At 51.8% G+C, this 23,044-nt stretch overlaps 1 protein-coding gene across 2 annotated transcripts in view; it reads right to left on the bottom strand.

Moving 5' to 3' along the window:
* The window catches only part of CACNA2D2 (calcium voltage-gated channel auxiliary subunit alpha2delta 2), a 208,119-nt gene that overhangs the window by 39,234 nt on the left and 145,841 nt on the right, over window positions 1-23,044 (bottom strand). For both annotated transcript variants that reach the window (XM_079317260.1, XM_079317261.1), the window contains exon 4: window positions 2,745-2,804. In XM_079317260.1, the coding sequence (XP_079173386.1) occupies window positions 2,745-2,804 (60 nt within the window). The remainder of the gene's footprint in view (window positions 1-2,744; window positions 2,805-23,044) is intronic.

Here is a 23,044-nt window from a genome sequence, read left to right as displayed (position 1 = left end):
GGGGTCAGAGCACCGCTGTTTACTGCTGGGGATGGTCAGCACAGGGTGAACTCAGACCCACAGCCACAGCTGGGGGATAGGACTGGGCACATCCAGAGCAGGAGGACAGCCCTGATGTGCCCTGAAAGACAAACTCTCATGGCTCTGCATGGAGTGGAGCCAGACTATCCCAGTGGACCTCTGAATGGAAGCCTGTAGGCCAGAAGATTCTCACTGAGCTGCCACCTAGCCTTGAAGTAAAACAAGCTCGAGGAAACTCATGAGGGTGCTCAGAGTATGGCTAACCTTGGGGCAAAGGCTGCTTTTGACCAAGGAAAATGGTCTGATGTCCAGAATTGATTTGGGGACACAGCCCCAGCTTGGCACAGCTGGTAGACAAGAGGGAGGAGCAGGGATGAAGCAGGAGAGGATGAAGGGATTGTTTAGGGAACAGGGAAGCAGTTTGCTCCCTTCTGAGGTGGGAGGCTGAACTCAGGTCCAGAAAGGCCAGCATGGCTGGCATGTAGCTGGAAACACCAGAAAACAGCAAGGAAAAAGGAACTTTCCCCGTAGAGATGGATCGTGAGTGATTGCTGGCAGCAGCTCCCAGCCGCTCAGGCTCTTGCTCCTGCTTCATTTTCCCCTCGACTTCCATAGCAACCCATCTGCAGTGAGGTTTAATGGGGCTGCCATTAGCACTAATGCAGCGCAAACACTCAGCATCTGCCGGCGCCTTTGGATGGAAACACAAAAATAACCGAGCTCGCCACAATCTGTCAGCGACTCCGGCTCGGGGTTAGGATGCGACACGCTGGCAGGAGAGGGGAGAGCTGCAGCCGGGAGGAACGAGCTGCTGGGTGGGAAGGCAGAGAGGAGGGGCTGCGACGCTGTGCTGCCGCCTTCCCTGCCTGCAGCAAGCACCGGGACAAGCTGGGGGCAGCTGCAGAGCCGGGGCAGAGCTGCTGGCACACGGGGCTGACTGCGCCCGGACATTTCGTGGATGAATGGCAGAAAAAGGAGCCTCAACCCCGACAAAGCCCCTTCATCTCTCTGCTCTGCTCGGGAGCTGAGCTGTTGCAGGCAGGATGGAGGCAGGCAGGGCTGAAGCCCAGCACCCTGGGGACTGTGCACAGAGCTGGACCAGTCCATCAAGTGTCCCAGCCAGGCCTGGGCTGTCCTGATAAAGCTGCACCAAGCTCCGCGGTGACGCATCGCTGCACATTGTTTCTGGGTGACTTGCTCCTAATTACCTTGATTAAGTGGTTGCAAACAGTGCTATTAAAAATATTTTTTTTCTATGAAAGTGGATTTCTGAAAGGTTTGTGCTGTGAATGGCAAAATGAGCCAAGAGCTCCCCAGTGCTATAGCCTTTCCCAGCATGTTTTGTGTCCTGCTGTTATTTCCATGGCAGTGGAAGGCAGCCAGGTCTGGCTGGAGAAGGAGCTCTTTGGGGCTGCAAAGAGCCCCTGCAGCAGGAGCCCATCCCTGCATTCCAGAGGCTGAGCAAAAGCCCCAAGCACTGCTACAAAATGCAGTGACCTTGTGTCACCTCTGCCTGCCCTGCACATGCCCTGGTCACAAGGCATCCAACCCTGGGGTGCATAGGGCAGCCACAGTCTCCCTGGGGTACCCACAGTCAAGCTTCAAGGATATGTTTCCTGATCCCAGAGGACACATGAGACTGGGTGAACACTAGGGATGAAGATGCCCAAAGCTTGCCCTGTACTTCTCTGAGCTTTGCTTGGGAGCCAGAGCCAAAGTCCTGGTGTGGCACAGGCATTGGCATCAGCAGGTGCCTGCACTAAATCTCATTTTCCTCTTCACCTCCTCTCCACTGCCTCTTGGGAAGAGATGACAGCAATTCACCAGTGCTCTCATGCAGACAGGAACACCTCTATGAGCTCATCCTGCCCCTAGGGAACCCGTGGGAGAGAATCAGCCACCAGTGTCCACTCCACACTGGCCACAGGGCAAATGAAAGCCAAGCAGGTCAACCCCTTGCCTTCTCTTTTGCTCCTCCCACCTCTTCCTCTCCACAGCAGACCCTGGTGCCCATCAGCTATGGCAGGAAGGTCAGTGTGAGCAGCAGCAGCTCAGAGTGTGAAATACCCCCCAAGCACAGCAGCACTGCCTGGCAGTGGGGCTGTCCCCAGGCTGTCCCCTCAGAGGATGCAGGGGTTGCTCAGGGCTGGGCAGGATGCAGCCCTGCCCAAGAGGAAGGGGCTGGGTGGCTCAGGAGTATTTTTTATCGCAGACTCCATTCGCACTGGGAGAAAAACAATCTTTCCTTCCTTTTGTATTATGGTTATAATTTGAGAGCATTTCCAGACAGAATCCTTCAGGTTCCCGCTGAGTGCTATCACCGCCAGAATTACAAAGTCAAATGCAATCATTAAACCCGCGTCTTCCCTCTCCCAGCCCAGATTGCTCCTTCCCCAGGAGCAGCCCCCACCGCAGCTGCTGGCATGTGCCACACATGAGCCACCGCTGCTGTCACCTCGTGCGGGCACCGGCGGCTGCCAGGGATGGGGAGAGCCGGGGTCTCTCATCCACCGCCCTGAGCCCAGCTGCCAGCTCGACCTTCACCTCCTGGCGGTGTGTGAGGCTGCAGGCGAGCTCACCAGCGCTCCATTTGCACTCATTAGCGGAGACAGGCGGTGCGGGAGCGGCCACTCCCGACGGGGACAGGGACAAGGAGGGATGGGACAGTGACCCCTGTGCCACTGTCACAGCAGAGGAAGGAGCTGGCTGCGCACAGAGCTTACCCGGATGTTGTCCTGCCAGTGGTGAGCCTTCTGGAACTTCTCTGCCGCGTTGGCCAGTCTCTGCAAAACAAGTGGGAGAGGAGAAATGAGCCTGGGGAAAGCGAGAGGACCAGGAATTACCCACACCAGCCCAGGAGCATTGGGATGCTGCCCCAACACCCAGCATCCCTGTTTGGGGGCTCCTGCAGCACCCTGCCACCCCTCTGCTGCACTGGCAAGGGTCAGGCACTGTGGGCAGCAGCTTGGGAGCGTGTTCCAGGAACAGGGAGCAGTGTTTCCTGCTTGCTCCTGCCTTTCCTGGAGCAGCAGCAGGAGCAGGAGCAGGAGCAGGAGCAGGAGCAGGAGCAGGAGCAGGAGCAGGAGCAGGAGCAGGAGCAGGGCAGGCTTGTGATGCATAGGGGAAGGGCTGAACCCAGGTCTCTGTACTGACAGCCCCCAGAGCAGGGCAGACTCTTCAAAAACGCCTCAAAACCCCCTCAAAATGCCCCACTGCTGGGGTCCAGAGGCGCCCTGTGCTGCCCACCCAGATTTAATCCCTTTGCAAAGCCATGCCCACACTGGGGTAACCAGAGGAACAGGGATTTGCCAGAAGCAGGATGGGGTGATGCTCAGCACCAGGACACCCTCACTGGATGCTCAGCCATGAGACCCCTCACCAGCACAGAGGGTGCAGCAGGGCAGGGCTGCAGACTGGGCAGCCCCTGGGGTACTGCAGTGCCTGGAAGAAGCTGCAGCCTGGCCTTTTGTGGAATCAAAGGGGATACACAGGGCAAGAGCTCCAGGCTTTCTACAGAATCCTCTCTGCAGCACTAAGAAAATTAAGCCAAGAGCAAAACAAGCATGTTTTCCACCAGCGCCAGGCGGCCAGGTTTGTGGGCAGCCACCTTGGAGCTACCTGCCAGGGCTGTAAAACCTGATCAGCACCAAAATCCAGTGGGAGACAGCCCAGTGTCCTGGCCAGCTCACAGAGCCTGACCAGACCCCCGTGTGTGGGACACTCACTGCTAACAGGGGCAGGGGTTGATGTCTGGCCATGCTGTACTCAGCACAGGCTGCTCCCCAGCAGCCATCAGCTGTACAAGGCTCCTGGGAATACACACTGCCAGCTCTCAGCTCCAGGGGCCAATCTGTATGGGGCTGACAGGCCATGAGGCTTTCGAGGCTGCTGCAGTCCTAGAGGGCTCCCTAGAGAGTTAGTGGGACACAGCCAAGCAGAGATGTACCTTCAGCACAGGCTCCTGCCTTGCCTGCTCCTCATTTCCCTGCAGCTGGATTTCCCTAGAGGGGGATGGACATGCTCTGCTCCATGCAAGTGGTGCTGGCAGCCAGAGCACGGGGAGAGAGGTGTTTTCAGACACTGAATTGGATGGGAGAAGGAAGGAGCATGGACAATGTGGTGACATCTTGGGCTAAATAACAACCTCAAATCACCCAGAGATTCATATAATAAACACAGGATTGCCAGCACACACATGACTTCCACGCCATGAGCCACAAATCCCAGGATTAAAAAGCACTCCTTTGCTCATCAGGGATGTGGCAGGCTGGTGGGAGCCCACAGGGGCAGTAGTGAAGTCTAGAAATATCCCTGGGAAATTACTTCCCCAGGGCCTGAACTGTGTCCAGCTATAAGAGCACACACACATAAGAGCCCTGGGCACAGCCACAGGTCACAGCTGCTGTCCCCACTGTCACCAGTTTCTCCAGCACTCCCATCAGCACACAGGGATGCAAAATGTCTCAGCCCTTCCAAATGGATGCTCAGGGGAAAGGAAGCCCCCAGGTGCCACAGTGTCCCCATTGCCCATGCAGAAGAGTGGCAGCCCTAGCCCTGGCAGGGTGGCTGGAGCAGGGCTGTGGCAACAGAGGCGGTATTTCTGTGAGCCTGGCAAAACACAGGCACTCAGAAGAAAGGTGAAAGACATCAGAGATCTGGCCCTCCCCAGCCTGAAAATGCAGCTTATTCTTATCAGATGCAGGGAAACACGAATCCATCACTGCATAATCTCAGCACGTACTGGTCGAAACTTTCCTGTTTAATCTTTTCTCTTTCTCTTAATCTTGATTTCCAAATCAAAGTGCTTGCTTTCAGTGGCCAGCATCCAAGGGGAAAGATCAGCTATCAGCTGAACATTAAACCAAAATCCTTATGGCTCCAGTGACAGGCAGAAGGGAATGAGAAACAACACGTGGCTGGGCAGAAAAGCCAAGTGATACCAATTTTAAGGGCAGTTTCTCATGGTCTCACCTGCACAGCCACATCCCTGCCCCCAAGAGCTGCTTAGAAAATCCGTGTCCCAATTCTGTACCTCATCCCCCCGAAGCTTTTGTGCTCTGTTTATATATTGAGATGGCTGATTAAAGACAGGCATTTATTCTGAGACGCGTTTAAGGCAGCGGTGATGAAATATGCATTTTTCTATACTTGATAAGAGTGTGTTTGTTTATTATGGGCTGGGGTAAGATTTATGGACATCTTTAACTATTCATCTCCTTGTGCAAAGTGCCTGGAGGGTTGCAAATGGTGCAGTGAGGGACGGCTACACCCAGGAACGACACCTCAACAGAAGATATTTTTCCTCTGGAAAATGTCAATTTGTCAAAGTCAAACCAGACACGATTTTGGTTTAAAAAAACAAAAAAAAAAAGGAAATCCAGATGTTCTTGTTTGATAAATAGCACGTTGCAGGAATGGGAGAGCCCACAGCAGGATGGCACAGCCACAGCAGGGGGCTGTGCAGGCTCCTGGCCACCACTGGATATTCACCCAGAAGTGCCCCCAGAGCCCTCCAGCTGTTGCTCCTGGAGCATTTTTGTCTCTAAAGACATTTCAGTCCCATGAGCAGGAGAGAAGGGCCAAGCAGGCAGGCAGCCATCCCTCCTCTGCCACAGGGGATCCTCTGTGGGGCACAGACCCAGAGTGATGCCATGTGGGGCTCCCCTGGGAGCAGCCCCATCCTGTCACATCCCTGGGCTCAAGGGAGCCCATCCAGCCCCTGCCCAGTTGGGCTGCTGTCATGAACAGGATGGGTGATTGCTGGATTCAGGACCCTCCAAAACTGTGCCAATAACAATGGGTTCCCCCTCTGGGACAGCAGGAGCTGGAGTTGTTTGTTAGGGCAGGGTTTGCTGCTGCTCCCACAAACCCCACTGATGGCTCCCCAGGGAAGGTGACAGGTCTGCCTGAAGCCACACTCTGCAGGACGTGCCCATTAATGCCAAATGAGTTCATCATGAATAATGTTATTGTGATCGATACAGCTCAAGGATTATTTCTAATCCTTTATAATGATTAAACCATTATTTTTCAAGTGTTACAGATCAATCAGACCAGCTCAAGGTGTGCTGCGTGCAGGGACTGTGAGATGCCCAGGAGGCAGGCAGTGCTCTGGAGAGCCTGGCAGGGTACAGGGCAGTCACCAAAACCTCTCCAGGTTTCAGACCTGGGGTGGTTAACTGTGGGGTTCAAACAGCAATAAAAAAATAGAGGAATTACCAAAAATATAGCATGGGTGTGAAGTAGCTGCAGATTTCCAGCAGGCTGTGGTGCAGAGACTGCCCTGGCACTTTAAGGAGCATGGATCTTTCCCCAGAAGTCACCCAGGGCTAAGGACAGGAGATTTAGAGGCTGAAAACACTGAATTGAAACAGCTCTGAAGGTCATGAAAGGCCAGCAGGAGATTTGCAAGGGATTGGTGTCTGGAGATCCCGACAGCAGGGTGTGTGGAGGAAGGTGCTGCATGTGCTTATTGTGCCCCAGACTCATTTGTATTCCACATGGAGCTCCTCCCTGCCTGGCTGCTCACCAGGGCAGATCCATCAGGAGCTCCCTGCTCACACACCAGCTCACCTGGGATTAGGGACCCTCGGGGACACCACAGCCTTGGGATGGGCAGCTGGCAGCAAAGGTGGCATGGCTGGGCACACACCCTCCCTCCCAAAAGATGGGAAGGAAAGGAGAGGGGCAACAAGCTGGGTGACCATCTGTCTGCCCAGGGGATGGCAACTCCAGACACAGAGCTGCTGCTTCCCCCTGGCTTTGCTCACTCTCCCCACCCTGAGCACAGCACACCCATGTGGGCTCACCCTCAGCAGCACCTTCTGGGGTCTGATGCCCTGAAGCTGCTGGGAGTGTAGGGAATGCTTGGAGCACCAGACCTGGCACAGGCAAGGACCACGACCTCCTCCCTAGTGGAGGGGACCACCCCTGCTGTTGGCATCCCCATTGCCTGAGGGGCCAGCATGCAGGAGGAGTGTCTCTGATGGAGCAGACACCCAAGGGTGGTGCTCACCTCCTCCTTACCACCCCTTCTCCCCCATCACACTTGGGGCTATCCTGCCTTGCTCTGATATTTTTATACAGACTCTTTCCAAAGAAACTGGTCCAATGATTTAGTAAATCTCTTCTCCCAGCCCCACCATGGCAATAAGCATGCCCTGGCTGCTCCTGCCTCAGTCAGATCAGTGGGCTTAACTTGGGAAGCAGCAGAGCAGAGCCCAGCAAGGCCAAAGACCAAGGCTAGATTTATAAAACAGGATTACAGCAAACACTCTGCAGAAGGAGACTGAGCAGCCCTGTGTAACAGCAGCTGTGTGCCCAAGCCTCCACACAGGTGCCCCAAGCCCATGTGGATGCTGGGGGATGCTCCTCAGGCAGTCTGGGATGATGTTCCTGGCTTCTCCCCACAACTGGTGTGGCAGCCCCAGCCATGCCCATCACACAGCAGCTGTGTGTGCCTAGGGATGTTTGCTCCGGGGGAGAGGCTCCTGCTAAGCCTTCATTTAACACCCTCAGGCAGACTCTTATCACCCTGATCATCCTGCACAGGGCTCTGAAGGGCATTTACCTCACAGCCAGCACAGCTGGGAGGGGAGATCTCTGCTGGAGATTCAAACAGCCCTGTGCTGCCAGGCTGGGGAGTGCCACACAGCATCACACCTTCCAGCCCTCCTCCCAAGGCAGGAAAATGCCAGTGGAAGGTTAAGGCAATAAGGTGAAATCAAGCACACGTGGCAAAGCCGAGGAACCCAAGCCCCAGGCAGGAACATCCCCCAGGAGCTGGTTTTCAGCTCTTCCTCCTCCATAATGAAGGAATGAGGATGGCACAAGCCTTCTTCCATGGACAGGGCATCCTGAAGCCTCAGCTGCTGTTGCAGAGCATCTGGAAAGGCAAAAGCCCATTCCACATGCTCCATGTCTCCATCCTTTCTGCCTGCATGCAGCAGGGCAGAGGGCACTTTCCCATGGTCCCATCTCCAGCCACCAGCTCCAGGGTGCCTCCACCCCAGCTCTCCCTCTCATCCTCAGCATGGGCTCTCCCTGTTCATGGAATTCACTCCTGAGCAAACCCTACCAACAGCGTGCACATCCCCGTCAAAAAATGATCAACCAGTGACAAAAGACAACAACCCCCTTATGTACACATAGGGAATATAAATCTTGAGTAAACACTGTAAAGCAGTGAAGCATCTCATCCTGTAATAATCTCTGAGACAGTTGATCCCAGGGCTCTTATTACCCCCACAGCCATCATCTGAAATCCAGTCAGCAGCAGGCTCAGCCACGGCTCAGTATTGATCATGGAGGCAGCTTCAAATATGCTGTGGCATTTTTCTTTCAAAGCACTAACTTGTTTGTCAATAACTCCCTTGGCTGTGAGGAAAGAGAGGGATGGATAGAGCCCATCCAGCCTGTGCATGAGGGAGGATGTTAGCTGGCTGCTAACATTCTCCTGCCCATGGGAAGGCAAATACAGCCCCAGGGACTAGCAAAGAGCTCATGGTAAATCCTCCAAGGGTTCCCAGACCTTGGTTCTGTACCAGCTGGTGTTCATTGCTGGGGTCTGGCAGGGCAGGGAGCAGGGACACCTCTGCAGAGCCAGCCCTGCCAGCATTGAGGTGACATGTACAAACCTGGAGCTAAACCAGAGCAGAGCTGCTGCAGACCCCATCTGGGCAGTGGCACAGTCAGCATCTGGCACTGGGGGCCTGGGATGAGCCCCAGAGCCACAACTTCCATCATTTTACTGAGCACCTCAGTAACTCATGGCTCTGCAGGCCAGCAGCACGTGCCTCTGGTTCCAGTGTCAGCATTTCTCATCTCTCCTTCTTCTCCAGGGCCACAGTTTTTACCAATAGGAAACACCAACACCATCCCAACAACTACAGGGAGGGGAGAAGTGAAACATCCCAAGAATCCCAACATCCCAACATCCATGGTACCAATGTCTTTGCAGAGATGGTGAGGAAAGGGATAGCATTGTTGCTCAGGGTTTTCTTCCTACCCCAAAATATTGCTGAGGTCTGCAGAAGGGCTTAACTTCCCACAAAGAGCAAAGCACCAAGGGCAAAAGGGCAGTGCAGAGAGCCAGGTGTCCTGTGGCATGAGCTCTGCCTGGTGCTCTGCCCAGCTCTTCTCCCCTTGCAGAAAAGCCTCTCTCTGTTATCCTGCTCCTGGAGCTCCTGTGCTCCATGAGGATGGGTACTTGCTTTCCAAAATCCCAAGCAGAGAGCAGCTCTGCCCCTGCTCCCTCACCCAGGAGGGGAGGAGGATGGCAGGAGCACTGTGCCCTGTAAACCCAAAGGGACACTTGCCCTGGGGACCAGCAATAGCAAAAGCTCAGCTCAGCTGCTCAGCCCCTCCTTGGCTCCTGCCCTATCCCTCCTGGGGGAGGAGGCTCCCAGCAGGGTGCAGGATCTGTCCCTGCTCCATCAGCAGGGACAGAGCCGTGGGAGGCAGGATGGGGAGATGAGGCCAGGAACAGGTGCAGGCAGGCTTGGCCTCCCTCACTGTCCCTTTGCTCTGAGTGGAGTCAGCAGAAGGAGCATTTGGCCACACTAACATTGCCTCATCATGCAACCTCCTGCCTTTCTCCCTGGACATATGGCAGCAAACTTTGCTCTTGCATTAGAGATGACTTTAAACACTAAGTTTAAAGCACTGCTAAATATCATCATGCTCAAGTCCTGCTGGAATGTGCTGCTGTCCAGCTTTGGGATGCAGGTGGTCCCTTGGGAAAACAAACCAGACACACTTGACTGCTCTGCTCAGGATATGAGAAAAATCCTTTTCCTCCATCCCCTTTGCCATGCTATTTGCAGTTATGGTTGCCTTTTGCATCTTCTGTAATGGATGGAGAGAAAAGCAGGGAACTCTGCTCTGAGATCCCAACAATCAGTCAGAGGAGAGCCAAGCAGGAGTATTCAGGTGCCCTGTGGCAGCACAGTTCTCCAAGCTGTCTGTGCCCAGCAACTCTAAATGGTGCTCATTTGACACATCTTGCTCTTTTCTGGAGCACCAGCTCACAAGATGAGCAAGGCACAGAAAGCCCAGTCTGTTCCTGATGGAAGGTCCTACAATTTCCACAGCAGTCAGACTAGAAAAAGTCTACAATATTGGCTGTCAAGGAAAAAAGTGTGTCTTGGGATGGAGGTGGAATATTGGTGGCTGCCTCCCAGGAGGTGCTGAAGAGCTGGGGCATGTCAGCAGCATCCCAGAGGTGTGATGGATACAAACCACCTGAGAAATGTGGCTCCAGAGCTGGTTTTGGTTGTGGGTGGAACAAATCTGTCCCAATCTAAGCCCCTTGGTGGTGGGCTGCCAGGATAAAAGCCTGGTAGGTGCAGCTACCCACAGCTCTTGTCCTTGCCTGCTTTGCCAGGGTCCTGCTGTGGGCTGGGAGACAGCAGCAGGGACAGGGCAGGTGAGCTACTGGGCACTAACACAGCATCCTGGCACAGTGCAGAGCATCTGCCAGAGCTCTGCCATACTGCAAGGGCTTGGGGACTCTCCTGCTGGGTGAAAAGCAGCTGCTTGCTGCACAATGAAGTTTCAGATGACCAGAAATAACTCAGGTCAAGATGCATTTGCTGGAAGGTCAGAGCTGGGAAATGTGACAGCAGGCAATTCACCAAGCTGTGCAGGAGGAGACAGTGCTGCCCATGGCTCCTTCCACCTCCTTTCCCCCCATGCCAGTGTGCTGTGGCTCCCATGGGATGGGTGACTGGAAGGACATGGATCCCACAAAGGCTTTTTGGAGATGATCCCTTCTGGCATGAAGTCCCAGGACAGGCTCAGCTTCTGCAGTGTTGGAAGGGTCAGTGTGTTAATCACCATCTCACTCACTGCTCCAGCCCCATCTCCTCCCAAATACACTCCAAACATTCAAACAAACGGTGCTCCCTAATATCCTGTGGACCTCCTGCTACGATCATCAAGAAGGACTTGTCACAGTTCAAAATTCATTACAATAACCACAAGGCATTTCAGCAGCAATTATAAAAGATACTTGCACTTAAAAATCAATTTTACTTAGAGCTTGGAGAAACAGGGTTTTTTAAAAATAAAGGAAAAAAAAAAAGGAAGTGATACAGCTTGTCACTAGGGCAGGAGAAGGAAGAATTTGCCTGGCCAGGTCTCAGCAGACAGAGTCCTCAAAGAAAAAAAATAAATCCTTCCTTATCATTATCCTTGTGTATTTTGGACAAATAAGTTCCACTTGAAGATGAGAAGAAGTTCAAGGAGTGGCTCTCCCCTGTGGTTCCCAAATGGTACCAACAGCATAGAAGCTCCTGTGAGATGCAGGAGGGCATCCCTGAAAACCCAAAATGCAGCCTGCATCCTGGCAGGCCCCTGACTCCCTGCTCCATGGGCATGAAGCCTTTTGTGCCTTTGAAATCCTTCCCTTTAGCTCTCTGCCTTTCATTCAAGTGGAGGCTGTTGGAAGTTTGTACTGGAAACCACTTACAATCAATTTATTTTAAGGCATCAGCTCTTGCTGCGCTGTGATGTGCGAGCTTTAAAAAGCACCTCATTTATTATCTGCTGCCACGTGGGGATTTCCATGTGGCACATCCCAGTGCAGCCAGAGCTCCTCTGCTATCAGGTTTTTATGCTAAGGTAGAATTTTCAGCGTGCACAAATTCCCGCCAGAGTGCCTCAAAATACCACAACCCTGAGAGAAACCCACAAAGCTTCTCCACTTGGAACCCTCCAGGGACACCTGTGACATCCTTCTGGTGCCTTCTAGTGCCATCAGCCACCCTCCTGCAGCCTGAGAGGGGCCAGAAACACTGAGCAGGTACTCAGGCCTCCATTGCCACTATGGTAGGAACACAAGCAGAGTAATTGACATTGTCATTTTTAAACATAAAAAACTCTCCAAAATACCAATGCCAAAAGTCATAGAAATGATGTTTTTGTGGCATTTTGCTCTTAAACCAAAGAGAATAGCTGGAACTAGCTCTGCTCAAACTTTCAGAAAAACAGCAAAGAAGCCCCAGTGGCTGCAGGTGAGGTGGGGAGGTTTCAGGGAGGTGGAAGGAGCAAGTTCAGAAGGCCACCAACCAAATGGCTGTTCCCAATGTGACAGCTCACAGTGACCTCAACACTCATCCATCTCCCCATCAACACTCTCCATCTCCCCTCCTTCCATGGGCACGGGGCAGCCTCCAGGCTGCCAGGTGCCATTCTCATCCCATTGGGACTCCCTTTCTTGAGATCAGGGTGCTCACTCCCCCTCCCCTGGCCTTTCAGTCTCCTGCTCTTTGGAAAGCTCAAAGCTCCAGCTCTTCCAGACCTCATTGCTCTTTGTCAGGATGTCCCAATGTGCCTTCCCACTCCTGTGCCTTCTTATTCAAAGCCCCAAATCCTCACACAGTATTTCTCTTCAGTTTCCATCCCTATGTGTCTGCTTAGGGACCACTGGACAAATTCAGGCTATGCTGGTGGAGCAGGATGGTTGCTGCTTTGTTTTTGCCCTCCATTCACCTATTCTCTCTTGCCTGCAGCCTAAAATTTGTTCAACTGCATTTTTACAGCCCAGCAAGCCCCATTTATGGCCCAGCTTCCCCAGTTACAATGAAAGAAGGAATCAAACAGAAGAGAACAACCACCATGGATGCATGTCTCATGTATCCAAGAACAAGCCCAGGCCTTGGCAGATATATCCACTCTATTTTACCCCCTATCTCCCTATTTTCTGGTTTACACAGACTTCTGATGTTATGTTACAATTTACACAACTTGCCCAAAGAACTTCAATACTGGTACTCTTCTGACTCCATTATCATCTTAATTTCTTTATTTCATTCCTTCTCTTTGCTTGTGCAAGGAGAACAACTCTCATTGCCTACTGCAAATCTGGCTCCTGCCTGGCAGATGTGATGCCCAGAAAGTGTTAAAATAAAGAATAAAGAGAGACCCAAGCCAAAGAAAAGGACTCAAAGCACATGTCCTGAAACCAGGACAACTTATCACTATACACATTTCTGAGACTTTGTCTTTATCAATTCTGCCTGAGATATGTCCTCACTGCAGACCAGCCCCAGAGAAGCCTCTCCCTTCCCTGAGGCACATGGAGACCCTACAGCCCTCCCTGGGGCTCTGTGTTTGTGGGGAGAAATCCTTCCCAGCTGAGGTTTTCCCTGTGACAATGCTGGGTGATGCAACAGCTCCCCAAGGGAACCTGCAGTGCCCTTCCCTCTGCCCTGCTCCAGGAACATGTTCTGCTGTTTCTGTTAAACCCAAAATTCAGGGCTACTTGGCACTTTCTGTTTTAAAGACTGAGGTGGGGGAGGAGAAAGTGTGGAGGAGCTTCCCTAAGGGAAAAGCCATCAAGTGGAACAAGTTTTCAACAACTACATGTTTCTTGACCTTTTCCACAGTCATATCTTTAATGTTTCATGGACGGATATGATAAAAAGAAAAAATTAATAAAATAGATTTCATTTTTAAAAAAAGGTCAGGACATGTGTTACAGGGAAAAACTCATTTAGGTCCCTAGCTGATGCCAAGGAGCCCTCCCCTGCCTCCCACCCAGGGCACTCCAGCCCAGGCATCTCCCTCCCCACCTTTCTTTTAATCACATTCAGGGTTTGATCTCTTCTGGACTTTTCCTTTCCCTGCTAGACATGGAATCAAGTGCCATAAGCATTCAGAGATGCTGACAAATGCTTGGGAGTCACAGATATTTGGTGGGATGTTGCACATCTACCTTGGAGAGGCAGCCAGTGAGCTCAAACGCTTGTCCAGCCTCAAGCACAGCTCTTCTACCTGCAGCTGCTCAACCTTGAGCCCAAAGTTCTCCCCAAATATCTTGACAGATGTTAAGGCTGTTGCCATGCCCAAGCCATGCCCAGCAGAATACCAACATTTGCAATCTCTTGTCCATCATTTCGTGGCTCCTGCACCCACCCATGAGCATGGGGTATCTCCATGGATATCACATCCCTTATCCCTGTCTGTGGAAACAAACGTGGATCCCATCTGCTGTGTCTGAGCTCAGACTTGTCGAGGGCAAGCAAAGAAAAATAAATTCCTCAAGCCCAGAGCCAATTCCTGCTGATCAAGATGTTTTAAGAAATAAATGGTATTTAATAGCAGCTCCATCCTGGCTGGCCCAGCGGATGTTCCCAAGACTCAGAAACAAAAGCAGCCTGGACACTATGGACATTTCTATTATTAAGCCCACTCTGCAATTAGAGCAGACTTCTGTCCAACTTCTGCCTCTTTTCACCATTCCCTCAATTTTTTTTTATTCACTAAGAACAAAATATTATTCATCAAAGTTTGCAAAAAACCCGCGAATGGCTGTGATAACATCACACTAAGTTATTAAGTGGTGACAATGGGGGACAATTACAGTATATAGTCCATTATACAGCACTGCCGTGGGGATGAATCATAGTAAAACACCCTGTGAATGGTGAGGAGCTTATTAACAGCAACGTTGGCATGCCAGAACAGAATACCTGCCTTCAGCCCCAGAGCCAGTGCTGAGCTGCTGCTGGCAGGGACTGTGGAGGAAAGTGGTGCAAAGGACTGGCAGCCCCACTGCACTGCTCGAGGCAGCAGCCCCATGGCTGCTCCTCAGGGCTTAAATACAGAAAAAGGACAAAACCTCAGTCCTGGGCCATCACCATGCAGTGGCTCCTCCTCTAAATCTGCTTCTGGAAGGCTCAGGAGATCTTTGGAATGGCTCAGCCAAGCACTAGAGACAAGGATTCCCCTCAACTCCCAGCAGGATTAGGAGCATCCTCTCTGTACTCCCCAGCACCCCAGAGGGTATCTCACCCCTGCCCTTCAGGAGTGTTCTACCACTATCAGCAAGTCTTTGCTGGCCCCACTCAGAGGTGCTGGGCACATCCCAGACTCCCCTTCCCCATCACCTTGCCTGCAGCAGCAGCTGAGGACAGCCCATGATGCTGGGAGATGCATGAACTAAATAATCTGTCAAAATTCTCTTTGTTGGGAAGGGAAATGAGTAAGCAAGCTTCATGCCTTCTTCCAGAGCACAGCAGCAAATTTCCCAGGTTTGGGTGTGCCCAAGGACTAACCTGTGGGAAGAGCTGGTTTTATGCTCTTCCTCCCAGGCTCTGCAGCCCCCTCACACCTGGATACAGTTTGGATAGGTCCTGTCCCTTTCCTCTCTGCTGGCCTGAATTCTTGCCAGTGGTGAAACCCTGCCCTCCTTTGCCAGTGCTGGGTTTCCTGCTGCTCCAGCAGCTCTGGTTTGCTCCTTCTAAGATGTTATTTTTACACTTCCCTTAAAATACAACACTAAGAGAGGCTTCTTGACTATATTAACATTAGGAATCTAATCAGCAGACAGCTCATAATTTTCTGATTAGCTCTGATTATACTCAATCTTTAGGAATGGAAAAAAAAATAAAAGATGGAAAGAGGAAAAAAAACTTAGAAGGAAAAGTATAAAAATATTCTCTGCTCAGTTTTCCCACCCTGAATCCCTTGATGAGGCACAGAGCCATAGAACAGCTCTGCTGTTCCCACCTAAAGAACAGTGCCACAGTGACCTGCTAAAACACTGTTAGTCAATAACCTGGTGCCATCATACTGGTGATCTTCATCCTTCCAGGCTTGGCCAGGATATTGTCCCAGAAAGGGGCTGCTCAGGGAATGGAGAAGACATCAAGGGTGCCAGAGCTGCTGACAAACCCAGAGGAGTGTTGTGAGCAATGCTCTCAGGCCAAGCATCTCCAATAATCTGCTAAAAGACAGGGTAAAATGATGCCACAGAGAAAGAAAATGATGTGTGTGTATCCAGCTGGCTTCAGCCTGGAGAATGGAACCTCTCCAGGTGATGACGAGGAGGAGAAGGAGGCTGAAGAACTTTGTGAGATGAGGTCATGGCCACACACTGGGTTGGCAGGAGATGATTGGTGCTTTGTGGCAGCCCAGAGAGAAAGGTCCAAAGAATTCAGGATCTGAGCACTGCCAGAAGATGGGAGGAAAATGAGCACATGGCTTGAAGGCCCCAGGCAGGAGCAGGCAGCAGGAGCAGGAATGGCATCTCCTCTGAGCATCTCCACCATCCTACAACAGCAGGGATTCTGTGAAGGAGGAGAAAGGGATGTCCTGGTGCTGAGCCCCACAGCTGCAGCCAGAAGGGAGGAAACTGAGGAACAATTCAGAGGAAGGAGATCTAAGCCAACCCCTGTAACAGAGTTAATCACTCGCGTGCGCTCTGCGTAGGAGATTCACTCCTGACTGCAGCACGCCATCAGCTGATGCTGTGAAGCATGAGATTTAATTATTTGTATCATAGCCATGGCCTGCATAACTACAAATGATATTAATGGTGATAAAATTGTCCAGCTGGTTCTTCAAAGCCATCACCACCCTGAGTGGCTGCCTCTCACGGCAGTGATGTGCTGCCTTGCTGGGAGCAGAGTCTGCAGCAGAGCCCATCCACCCAACAGACCCCATCTGCAGCGACCATCCCATATCCACACGGGATGGCTGAGCATGGGGCATATGCTTTGGGACTTGGTAATGAGAGGTGCTCTGTCAGAGCACTGCCTGGCTCTGCATTTGCAGCAGTGCAGCTGAACCTCTGCAGAGCTCATGCCTGCTTGCAGGCTGGGCAGAGCTTTGCTGGGGAGGAGAGGGCAGCCCCATCTCCCTCCAAGCTGCTCACTGCTCCAGCCTGCTCCTCAGGGGTGCTGGCAGAGCTGCCAGGGAAAGCACTGCTCCTCACCTTGGTCAAACCAAATGGGTTACAAAGATCTGCATTAAGCAATCAACCTGCTAAAAACCAGAGTGCAGCAAAGAACAGAACAGAAAGTTCAGGTGGAAGTGACCAGAGGTAATCATCTTGTCCAATTGCAAGACCAAGGGACACCTGCCTACTTTAAATCCCAAGAATTCAACTGTCAAAGTAAATGGCCCAGGTCAGAACAGAGTAGCCACAGTGCTCCCAGCAGTCTGATGCACTCTCCTGTAGAACTCCATGGCTGAGGTCTCCAGTCACTTTTACCATGACTTTAAAGAAAAAAGCTTGAAATCCCCACTTGAAATAAACTGTGGAGAAAGAGAAGGTGAAAACACCCCAGGGCTTGGCTCTCCCAGCATGCTTCACCACAGCATCCTCAGTGGGGAACAGGGTAACCCTATCCCCTTCCAGCCCAGCAAAGCAGGTGAGGCTCAGGAGGAGATTGTACCTGCACTGGAGATAACAAGAGGGGACTGACCCCTTCCATGTGCTAAGACTCAAGCCCTGGTGTCTCCCATAGCAGACACAGTGCTCAGCACCCAGTGCAACTCTCTTATTGAATTATCTCAGTGCACACACTAAAACCCACCCCAGTTCCCATGAAAAGGTGTCCCCACTCCTCATTCTGGGTAAGTCTCCTCCTCACACTCCAGCCACAACCACAGAGTTGTCTTTCATGAAGAGACTGCCAGAGCTGTAATTACTTTGAGGTGACCTCTAGGAAAAAAAAAAGTTCAAGTTTAAAAAGAAAATCTCTCTGGTTAATGCTATGCAAATTGCCAGCGAGGCAATCAGGCTGACTTTTAAACACTGGCCCCTGTCGAAGGGCTCACAAGACAGTCTTATTGTCTTGCTATCAATTTGCATCTCATTACCCACAATGCGCCCGTGGCTGGAGGTAACCTTTGGGGAACAGGAGCAGGGACACTGTGGTCACTCCTGCTTGCAAAGCTTCCACGTGACACCCAGCACCTGAAATGTGATGGGTGAGGGGCCAGGTCACTGCCAGCCACCTGCTGACCTCGTGCCAGACACTGTCACCTTGTGCCACCTGTGCCACCCCCTCGGTGAGCTGTGCCCATGCTGGCTGACCCATGGGCACAGGCACACTCTGTGTCCTTCCCACTGGGCTGGCCAGCCCCCGTGGTCCCCAGAGGCTGTGCAGGAGCAGTTTGTCTCCATCCATTCAAGATGTTTCTGAGAGTCTTTGCATGCTTTTGCACATCTCTGCCAACCCTCCCCACCTTGGGGAGATGGTACCAAAATAGCATTTTTTGATAGGAAGCCAATCTGCCGTGTCCTTGTCCTCAGCCTGCTTCTGCTTCTTCAGCCTCCCCAGCCTCTGCTGCAGTCTCCCACACCAGGTGCTTCCACCTTCCTCTCCATCCCCACCAATCTGGGGTGACAAAACCAAGTTCTCAGCAATCATCTCACCTACATGAATCACTGATGCCCTGACCAAGTTGCCCTTGACATGCTGCTGCAGGGAGGCTGCCTGGCCACATCCCAGGTTACCTGGCTGCACCCCACTGCCACCTGCAACAAGAACCTTTTGTTCTCCAAGACAGGAGCAAGCCACAGGTTTCCATGTCCCTTTTGTAAGGTCATTCATCCAGCTCCAGCAGGCAGCATGGGGATCCTACCTGCAGGATGCTCAGCCTATGCATGCTGCCTTGGGTCAGGCAGTGGCTGGGAAGCTGCCCAGTGGAAAAAGACCTGGGGGTGTTGGTCAACAGCAGCTGAACATGAGCCCAGGTGGGCAAGAAGACCAATGGCAACTGGCTTGGATGAGCAACAGTGTGGTCAGCAGGACCAGAGCAGTGAATGTCCCCCTGTACTGGGCACTGGTGAGGCCACACCTCGGATCCTGGGTTCAGTTTTGGGATCACATTTAGAGAATAGTAATGGATCTGGGGAAGTTCTGGTGCACAGGTCCTATGAGGAGTGGCTGAGGGAGCTGGGGGGCTCAGCCTGGAAAAAAATAGGCTCGGGGGGACTTTCTCATGCTCTACAACTACCTAAATGTTCTAGACAGGTGGCTGTTGGTCTTCTTGCTCACAGGACAAGATGAAATGGCCTCAAGTTTGTCAGGGCAGGTTTAGATTAGGTATTAGGAAAAACTTCTGCACTGAAGGGGTTGTTGAGCACTGCAACAGGCTGCTCAGGGAAGTGATTGAGTTACCTGGAGGGATTCAGCATGTGGTAGATGGGGCACTAGGGGACGTGGTTTAGTGGTGAACATGGTGATGGTCAGGTTAGAGTTTGGACTCTGAACTTAGAGCTCTTCTCCAACCTAACCAATTCTATGGTCCAGCCAAACTGCTGACACGGCACAAGCCCCTCTTGTCCTGGCAGACCCTGGCAGCAGCATCCCCACGTCCTCCTGCCCCCAGGTCTGCTCAGCCCTGTGCTCCCTGCAGCAGCAGCACTGGCCAGGGTGCCACGGCAACAAAGGGACTGCTAACAAGCCAGAGAGCACCACTGTGAGGAAGGAAACCCAGCTGCTTAAAATCCTCCTGAATAATGGTGCTGCCTCCCCGCTGCTCAAATCAGATGCAGCACTTTGTTGTTACCATAACTAAATACAGGAGATTTGAACAGCTGGAAACGCAGCAACAATATTTAAGAGAAGTTATTTTTTTTTTTTAAATAAATTGTTGGTCTTTTATTCAATAATGGTAATGGGCTTTTTAGTGTGGTTATTATTATTTTTGATTTTAAAGGCACAAAGCCCTACTCTGTGTCTGTGCAGTGCTGGTCAGGCTGGAGCCAGCTCTCGCCTGGTGATGGCAGGGAACAACTGAGACATTTGGGAACACCCAGACATGGGGCTGCTCCAGGGACTCACCAGCTGACACAGGCATGGAAATCACAGTTCAGCTCCAGCACCCTGCTCAGCCCTGCCCCTCACTGACAGGATCCAAAGGTGCAGAACCCAAAGGTGCTGCAGGAGAGCAGGGGAAGCAGGCAGCAATAACAGCAGCAGCACAGCAGAGGTGCCAGCTCCTCTCCTGCTGAAGGGGAGGACTGGAGGCACCTGTGGCTGTTATCAGCTCACACCCTCAGATAGCAGAGCCCTTTCACCCTTGGAGCAAGGGAAAACACTCAGTTCAATTCCAATGTTCAATTCCATGCTGATAACAGGCAGGATGTGTTGGGGGAACCAAAATGCTGGAGAGGGGGGTTTGGAAATGTACTGGAATGAAAAGAAACCTTCAGAAGCAGGCCATGCAGGCCTCAGTTGCCCACACAGATACCCCCTCTGGGCTTTTTAGGAGTGCAGGAGCACAGACCTAGCTGGCATTCAGGCTTCAGGGTCAGACTTTATGAACCATCTGGATGAGACACAGTGAGTCAACGATGGCTGATGGGACACACAGCTCCAAACGTCCCCCACAGGGACAGGACCCTCTCTCCTTCCTCCTGGACCTGCACAGCCCATAACCTGATGGTCATTCCTCTTATATTAATCTTGAAAAATGCATAAATAATTTGGTGCATAACTGCAAAGAATTAAGACAATACAACCAGTGTAAGTGTAAATAAAACCAGATATTTTACAATGGAGTATTTTGAGTTGTGGGATGGTTTTTCATACACTGATCTGTGCCAACTCCTGAGATGCAGCTGGCAGCAGCTCTGCCAGACATCACTGAATCACATCATCATCCAGCCCTGTGACCCAATATCCCCATGTGGCCTCAAGTGCCCATAACACTGAGTTAAGGCAGAAAGGCTGCCTGACCATGGGATATCTGGGAATGCACCTTGTGTCAAGGCCCTTGTTGCTTTGGGACTGTAAACCCTGGAGCTGACAGCTGGATGGGATGCCTTGGAGAGCCCAGGCAAAAATCCACCCTGGCTCTTCCATGAGCCAAACTGAACCATCAGTCCCATGATGGTCGGTGTCAGGCAATGCTCCAGCAGGCAAAATCTCCCATGAGGTCCCAGGAGGAGCACAGATGGACACAAAGCTCCCAAGCATCCCTTTAGCAGCTCTGCTCTTGCTCTAGGAGTTACTGACCCTCCCAGCACCCCAATTTTACCCTCAGCCACACAGTTACGGCATGGTCTCCACAGCCAGCAGCAACTGAGGTGTCTGAGCACACATGCTACTATCAACATGCTGAGAAACCACTATCAGCCCCTGAGACAGTACAAACCAGGGGCTGGGACCCAGGTCCTGCAGCAGTCACCACATCCCTGTCCTGTTTGCTGAAACTTCAAAGCAGGGGATATCCCCTGCCCCACACAAGACATCAAAATGACTAAAAATCACCATGGAACTCATTACTACAGAGCTCAGTAGTGCTGAAGACATCTGAAATAACTAAACCAGGGTTTGGAAGTACCAGCAAAAAGCAAGGCAAGGAGAGCAGCCCCTTCTGCTGCCCTGGTTTGGGGGGCAGGAACCTGCTGCTGTGAGTCCATCCCTGCTCCAGCTAGGAGCCCCTGCCAGCGAGGAGGGGCTGCATTTGGGGCAGTGTTACAGGGTATTTATTTGGATGAGACAGGACAATCAGGAGCCAAGGGGAAAGAGACATGGAAGTGGAAGGAGTGTGGGGATGAAAGGAGGGGCTGGGGAACAGGAGAAATGGCAGAGGGAAGCAGGGAGGAGGAGCTGGAGCTGACAGGGAGGACAGCACTGCTCCAGTGCTTTATTCTGAGGCCCTGGTGCCCTTCACCCTGATGCCTATTTAATGTCATCTATTCAGCAAGTGTCCCCATGATCTGGTAATTATCTTTTACTTACAAAAGAGCATCTCTGTGTCACAAATGCTCCTTTCTCTGGCTCTGCCACAGATCAATATCTCCTCAAGGCCTTCGCCATTGTTTGGGGAATGGAATTGATTTCTCTGAGGAACGAGGGGAGGGAAAATATATAAATAAGTGCTGCAGAGATGTGTACCTGCTGAAGGCTGAGCTGGGCAGTGGCAAAGCAGAAGGAAAGTGTTCAGATCCCACCTGACCATTGCAGGTACCATATCCTATTGCTGTCCTGCTGAACTGGCTGCAGGGGAGACACAGTTGTTTGTCATTCATAGCACAAACATCCAAAATGCTGGAGCCAGAAGAAATCTCTAGTTCAAGGTATCACCAGCTTTCCAGATTTTACAGCAGAGTAAGAAGTCTGGAGGTGCTGATTCAACACTGTCCATTAGGACACATGCATGTGTCCCTGTCCAAGTTAGGGTTGAAGCAGTTACAGCTGTGACCCTGGTGGGCTCTGGAGAAGAGCCTTGGAGACACCCTTGGCTTAGAGGGCAGCACTTTGGTGTGACCAGCATGGCACCAGCCAAGAGCCACTGAACCACACTGCTGTGGGGTTGCTGCCAGTGTGACCACAGCAAGCACGAGCAGCACAATCCATACACCCTTCACAGTGCTCTCATCTGGCTGGAAGATGACCTTCAAAATCATGAGATACAGGATAAATACAGTTCGATCTCATGTTTGAGTGGGGGTTGCTAAACCTTTGGAATCTCTGAGCTGAGCCTCTCTGCACACACAGCTCCAGGGTGCTAGAGAACAGCATGGGGCAGAGGCAAACCTGCTCCCCTGGCTCATACTATGCAGGAGCAGATGGAATCCCCAGCAAAGGGCATGATCACAAAGGAAGATACCAAGGGATTTTAAAATTATGCAGGTGTAGGGAAGGAGGAAGGATTTGTCACTGTCTCCTGCTCAGCATCTGCAGGTTTTTATGTATTTGAAGAAAAAAACTAACAACCTCTGTTTGTATTATCTGCAAATGGGCCCTTGCTTTCTGATCCTCTTTTTGGCCCTCCTGCCTTTCCTTTTGCCTGCCCCTGGCAGTGTGATGCCAGGCACCAGACCCCGAGCCAGCGCCCAGCCGGTGCCGAGGAGGGAGCCAGGGTTACAGCACTGTTTGCACAAGGGCCTATGAGATCAGGATTTGTCTTCCCTTCAAACACCCCAGCAGGGATGAGACATGCCAAGCCTGCAGTCTAGAGGACCACTGCCATCCATTTCAACCTTTCCCATCATGTCCTAATTTTTTGCTGTTCGGCTGGGAGGAAAACAGAAAAAAAGTCTCACTGTAAGGGATATTGGATTTGAGAAAACCCATGGTGAAGCTCTTCTTCCAAGAACCTTTAAAGGTTCATTTGTTCAGTTCCTTGGAAGGAGCTCACAGCTTTATAAAGCCCTGCTCAGCTGCAGGGACTACTTCACCTTCTAAAAAGCAAACAAAGGTCAAGCACACTCTTCTGTGCAACAGATCTCGCTAAGTGTCAGGTCAGTCCTGAGGAGAAACAAAGAGGATGG

The sequence above is a fragment of the Erithacus rubecula genome (assembly GCF_903797595.1).
Source record: "Erithacus rubecula genome assembly, chromosome: 13".
Classification (NCBI taxonomy): domain Eukaryota; kingdom Metazoa; phylum Chordata; class Aves; order Passeriformes; family Muscicapidae; genus Erithacus; species Erithacus rubecula.
This window is presented reverse-complemented; position numbering and strand designations above follow the sequence as displayed.